General features: G+C 42.8%; 1 protein-coding gene across 1 annotated transcript in view; it reads left to right on the top strand.

Moving 5' to 3' along the window:
• Positions 1–5,178: 5,178 nt before the first annotated feature.
• Positions 5,179–6,547, top strand: part of LOC306768842 (mitogen-activated protein kinase kinase kinase 11) — a gene marked incomplete at its 3' end in the record, with an annotated part of 44,737 nt that continues 43,368 nt past the window's right edge. Inside the window, exon 1 of the mRNA XM_079257300.1 lies at positions 5,179–6,393. Coding sequence (XP_079113426.1) covers positions 5,637–6,393 — 757 coding nt within the window. The 5' untranslated portion in view covers positions 5,179–5,636. The remainder of the gene's footprint in view (positions 6,394–6,547) is intronic.

Below are 6,547 nucleotides of genomic sequence, written 5' to 3'. Positions count from 1 at the left end.
AGAACGGGAGCTAAAACAGTTCCCAGTGCTGCATCCCAGAGTCCGACAAACACTTCTCCCCACCTTGACGTACTGAGGTCTGGATGTGGGATATTCCATCATCCAGGAAGTCAGGGAGGGGGCCATCCCCATCCCCACAGGTTTGTCTCTCAGTATAGGAGGATATATGGTGTTAAAACCACTGGAGAAGTTGAAGAACAGTGTTCTTCTCACATAAAAACCGGGTACATCCAGGTAAGTATATGCCTGGTTATCATTATTTAATGCAGGTTATTGCACATTCTGTTATGTTTTATTTATCATATTACTTTGACATATTTCATTTTCTATTTAATAAGAGTGAGTAATTTAATAATAATTTAACTACTTTTTAAACATTTTAAAATGACTTATTTTATCATTCATTCATTCATCATCCTAACCGCTTAGTCCGATCAAGGGTTGCGGGGAAGCTGGAGCCTATCCCAGCAGTCTTTGGGCGAAAGGCAGGGTACACCCTGGACAGCTCGCCAAACCACTGCGAGGCGGCTTATGTTATCTTGTTTGTTTAATTTACTCAAAGGTACAATTTCTTATTGTTTAAAAAGCATGTTTTTCAGGTGCTGATGTTCCTGAGTTTTAGTTACATTCCCTTTAAAGCCATTTCTTTAAAGATATTGCACCTTGTTACCTTGTGATTTTTCTTTAGGAGGCAGGAAGTATCCATATGAAAACGTACCATAAACTAATGATGTTGTGTCAACAGGGAAAATTTTTATATTACCCATCCCAGACAGTCCTTCATCCACTGCCCTAACTCCCCCCCCCCCCCCCCCCCCCCCCAGAGACCAGGATGCCCCCTTCAGCTGCTACACCTGGAAAGTAACTGCCCAGAAAACCCTCTATGGCCTCCGTAAGAAGACAAAGCAGACAACCATCAGGATCACCAATAGGAAAAGAAGCCATGAAAAAAATGAGGAATACAAAATCAGAAATTTTTTATGTCTTTATTTCTGACAACATTAGAATTCTTCAACAACTAATGATATAGTGCTTCCCCCTTCGTGTTCGAGCCTGACTCGCTGCTCTGCCTCCTTTTGATGTCTTTCTGTTCTTAGTGTTGTGATACAGACAAGTGTCTCAGGTTGATGAACTTTCCCATGACTCATGCAACTACTTGGTATTTGAATCAGATAAGTACAAGACAGTACAGGTTTGTGGAAAGGTGTTCACAGAGAGGCAATTGTTCCCATCATGATGTCTTTTAGAGCAGCCAACAACACCCCCCACCCCCTCCACCCCGTGTGTGTGCCCAGCCTCTTTCCTCTTCCTACTCCCTTCTTTAAACAGTCCATTTTCTCGCTCCCCCTCGACAAACCAAGCAGCTCGGATCCCGGCCTGCAAAAAAACAACTGCATCCTTCCTGCACAAGCGTTGACTCAGCGGACTGCGAGGGAGGGTGGGGCTCGGGTTAGTGTGTTTGTGTGGGACGGAGGAGGGTGGGGATTGGGGTGGAGGTGGTTGACTTTAGGATTGGTGTTCAAACAAACTGCAGCAGCAGGGTTGGGGGGAGTGAGAGGAAGGCGAGCCATCAGAAGGAAGCACACTGTTTCCACACAGCAGCCAACAGGGCCAAAGGTGGCCCTCGGATTCCCATCCCCTCCCATGATGCCACTGTTTTTATGCTGTCTGCAGCTCTTTTGCAAACATGGAAAAGTGTGGAAAACAAGGAATTCCCTGACCTTTTTCTACAAAATGAGCCTTTTATGAGCTACTTGGTCACATTCCTTATGTACGCCTTGTGTTTCAGCTCTTAATCGTAGGTCACACAGGGAGGCAGCTCATTTTGGTGGAGAATGTGAACTTCAGGGTATTTTTTTAGATATTGTTAAATACAGCATTGTATCACATGAAGATAACATGGTTTGTTTTCTTGTTTGCAGGATTACTCTAAAGGTTATAGATGGATTAGCATGAGAATTTAGCCACAGAGGCGGTGCAATTTAGAAGTGATTAACATTTTATGTTAATCTGGATCCAGGGATCTTTGTGTGTGTGTGTGTGTGTGTGTGTGTGGCTTATTTTAAGTAGGCATTTATTCTTAAGTGTATCTAATATTTTATTACTATTTCAAAATTCATTAATTTTCCTAATAGTCTGATGAAGGTTCGCGGGGAAGCTGGAGCCTATCCCAGCAGTGTTTGGGCGAAAGGCAGGGTACACCCTGGACAGCTCGCCAGTCCATCGCAACTATCTCAAAACTGTACATAGTATATTGGTTGATTATTTATAACCAGTTCCCATAAAGTTGGGATGCTGTGGGAGATATGAAGAAAAATTAGAATGTAAAATCTCATAAACCAATATTAAATTGCCAATAAAACATACACACGGCAGATTTGAACAAATTTTCAATTTGATGGTAGCAATATAACTCTGAAATGTGTGAAGTTTATCATTGTGCAGCATAGAACAATACTATTGTACGGTTGTACTATAATAATTCACTGTGTCAGTTTTTATAAATAGCCCTGCGATGGACTGGCGAGCTGTCCAGGGTGTACCCTGCCTTTCACCCAAAGGCTGCTGGGATAGGCTCCAGCTTCCCTGCAACCCTTCATTGGATTAAGGGGTTAGGAAAATGAATGAATGGATGAATGAGTTGTAATAAATAAAAAGCAGTAATAGTGTGATAGCATTTAAAATGAGCTCTTATGGTGGCAAATATGAAAACAAGCTGACTCGCCAAAAGCTACTTTTAAAATATGCCACACAAACAAAATGAAAGGAGCGACCATTAACTCTCTTCCTGAAACATCAGGACCACATGATGAAATATAAATGAACATAGTGGCTGTTCGAACTGTTAATTTCTCCTTTTATTCCTTGAACTAAAAAACCTGCATCTTCTATGATGTTTTGTTTGACTGGATATTTTGTTAACATGGCGGTACTCCAGCTTTCTGTCAAAGTTGTGGGCAACTTAATAGTTAATGTCAATATGACATGAAAGTACCAGAAATTGAATGAATTAATGAATAAGTAAATAGATAAATTAAAAACAACAAAAAACAAAACAAAACAAACAAACAAATATTCAGTATCAGCAAACTAACCATCAGGGGTGGTCAGGTTCAGACTGTTAAACTTACCTGAGTATTTTTTTTTTTTTTTTTTAATTTAAATTTTTCTTTTCATACGAAGTTGTTTGTAAATTCAGAAACACTATAGTAGAAATGGTGGTGCATATGGTGGCTGAATGCACAGTAGAGTAAATATAATTTTAAGGGCATAAACATATGACAACTATTCTAGTAAACTAATTATGTATATATTATGTATAAACACATAATTTAAATCGTTTTGTCATTGATCTTTTATTCTTTTTACATACTATTCTAGGAGCACTACTGAACCACCTACTTGTGGCTAATTCAGTTGGTCAACCATCTTGCATCCTGTTTCTTTTCGGAGACCTCTCCAACAAGAAAAAGTCAGATCAGTTTTGACTTTTGTTCTGTCTATTGCTTTGTTACTTTCTGTCTGCCTGTTACTTGTCTCCTCCAACAATGTTGAATAATCCATGGTTAAAAAAAATCCAGTGTGTTGATGTCGAGTTGCAATAGTGGGCAATATTTTGAAAAAAAAAAAAAAAAAAAAAAAGGAAAGACAGTGCACCCTGTAAAAAAAGTTACATAGGCTTTTTGTAAGCTTGGGGACCTTGATTAACAAAAATAGCTTCAGAAATGTGTGACAATGCCATCAAAATCAGATATGAACACATATATTTAGACAATAGCAAAGTACTTCTTCAGGCCACAATAAAAATAATCTAATTTAATATTTTTATTTAAAAATGACCTTGATCACATCACTTATAGTAACCGTTAATGATCAATAACAGGGCCGAATTAAAAGTGCACAGGCCCCTGGGTCCAAAGTGTTCCAGGGGCCACATTCCACAACATAATATTATAAAAATGGTAAAATGTGAAATGACATTTCTAACATCTCTCAGCTAGTGGTACCACTAGCAGTACACTAGACCACTAGACACTGTGGTGTAACTATCTGTTTCATGTCCATGTATGCCCTACGTGGGTCCCACATAGGCCCCCAATGGGTGTAGGCCCCTGGGCCCGTGCCCATAATCAATAAGATAATAACGTTTTAATGTAACATTTACATATTTAAGTTGAATGATAATTATTAGAAATGTATCAAATATTTTTACTAATTTACCATGGACATGCACGACAAAGCCATGAATTGAATACTACACAGAAACCCAGATAAATCTGAGTTTAGTTTTTAATCTAAAATCCTGTCTTTATTCTGAAAATTCAGTTTTTTAGGTGAATGCAACCCACTTCCGTTCATAACTAGCGCGTGTACACTAATTAATTAGCTGGTTCTACGCATTAATAACCACGGCTTATTAACACCCGACCAGCCGTTAATATCAGCCGTTAATGTCCTCATACGTCATCTGTTCTGTTATTTAAAACGTGACCTTTAAAGCGAGCTTTTACTTTGACGGTTGTGACCGGAGGTCTCGTGCCTTCGCGCGGCCTTGTCATCTGACTCTTTTCCTGCTGGGACAGAAGTTTCAAACCCCACCCTCCACACCGCCCGCGAGCTGCGACGTCGAAGTGGCTCGAGGAGCTCGCGCTGACCGAGGAAGAGGAGCGTAATTAAAAGTCATGATGAAGTCGTTACGCTGTTCGGACACCGACGGCATGAAGAGGAGAACCGAGCTGCACCGGGGCACGCGCTGAACTCCCACTGGGAACCAGTTGCTGTTTTTACTGGAAAGTTTAGTTGAGCAGGTTTGGAGAGCTCTTCCTGTTACAAAGCTGGCGGATCCTTCGTTTCTCTTTTTATTTTAATGTCATGATAAAGCTCGTGACGGCTTTTTGCTCGCATAACCCCGCCAGCATGGATACTCCAACACCGCGGGATGCGGGATTTTCCGGAGGAGCACCGCAATGTTGCGTTCAGGCGCAGTTGTTTGTGACTGGGGTTTAGTAGCATGAAGTGGTCAGCGCTGTGAGCTGCCGTAAAACACTGCTTGTCTGGACTGAATGCTCCTTTCCTGCCATTCTTCTCCGCCTCTCTGCGCTTCCTGCTTGTGGTAGCCACTGCACTCAATGGCTAAAAATACTTAAAAACTCCAAATGGACACTTTAGTGTCGTGGAAACGTTGATTATGGATCGCAAAAGCTATTTTTAGAAGTGTCTTCCGGGGAGCTTTTTGGCCAAATTCAGCATATAGACTCAGAGCTCAACAGGTGGAAGTTTTGGCCTTAATGTGGTGATTCAAGAGTCAAACCAGGCCGGGGAAATGATACTGAGCTCTAAGTGTGTGTTGGAAAACCACACACCGTCTCTCTGTCCTCTTTCTGAGACTACAATTCATCCCTGAAATGGAGAGCTTTGAGTTTAATGTCAAGACCGATGAAAGACAATTGATTTTCAGTTGTCTTTGAGTCCTCTTGCTGCCCACTCCAGCTTTTGAACACATTTCATTGGTCCCTGATGAGCCAACAAGAAAGAGAGGAAAGGGAGCGAGGTGCAATAAAGTACTCCTTTGTACTTTATTTTCATACCCCTGGGGGTCAAAGTCAGATCCAGTCAAAACTTTTGCTTCAGGCTCCATGGAGCCGCTGAAGAACATATTCAGTCGTGGCCCACTATCGAACTGGAAAAACCTGGAACAGTCCCAAAAAGGGAACTTCACGAACCCTATGTGGACGGCCTTGTTTGACTACGAGGCATCCTGTAAAGATGAGCTCACCTTGCGTAAAGGTGACCTGGTGGAGGTCCTCTCTCAGGACTCTGAGATATCAGGGGACGAGGGCTGGTGGGCAGGTAAGGTTAACAACAAGGTGGGCATCTTCCCGTCCAACTACGGCTCCTTCAAGCTGAGCGGATACACCAAGCTTCCTGGCACCGGAGTGGTTGGTAAGCTGGGCCCGGACGTGGTGGGAGAATTTGAACCTGAAGAGGTGGATTTCCGCGAACTGAGCTTGGAGGAGGTGATCGGAGTTGGGGGCTTTGGGAAAGTGTATCGCGGTACATGGCGAGGCGGGCTTGTAGCGGTGAAGGCGGCCCGGCAAGACCCGGACGAGGACATCAGTGTGACTGCACAGAATGTGAGGCAGGAGGCCCGCTTGTTTGCCATGCTAACCCACCCAAACATCATCGCCCTGAAGGGGGTCTGCCTGCAGGAGCCCAACCTTTGCCTCATCATGGAGTACGCGTCAGGTGGGCCGCTGAGCCGGGCGCTGGCGGGACGTCGCATCCCGCCGCACGTCTTGGTCAACTGGGCTGTGCAGATAGCAAAGGGGATGTTGTACCTGCACAACGAGGCTATCGTCCCCGTTATCCATCGGGATCTCAAATCCAACAACAGTAAGTTTCTCAAACCTGAAGATGACCTTTTATAACCTTATCTAGGTCTGTAATCTAAGATCAGGACGAAGCATCGCCTTTAAAAACAAAAAAACTTCATGATAACCTATCTTTATGGCAGCCATGGAAAGCTGAGGTTATAGTTAAAGGGCTA

Source organism: Telmatherina bonti (assembly GCF_933228915.1).
Source record: "Telmatherina bonti genome assembly, chromosome: 18".
Classification (NCBI taxonomy): Eukaryota; Metazoa; Chordata; class Actinopteri; order Atheriniformes; family Telmatherinidae; genus Telmatherina; species Telmatherina bonti.
The sequence above is the reverse complement of the archived record's forward strand: the minus strand, read 5'-3'. Positions and strand labels throughout refer to the sequence as shown.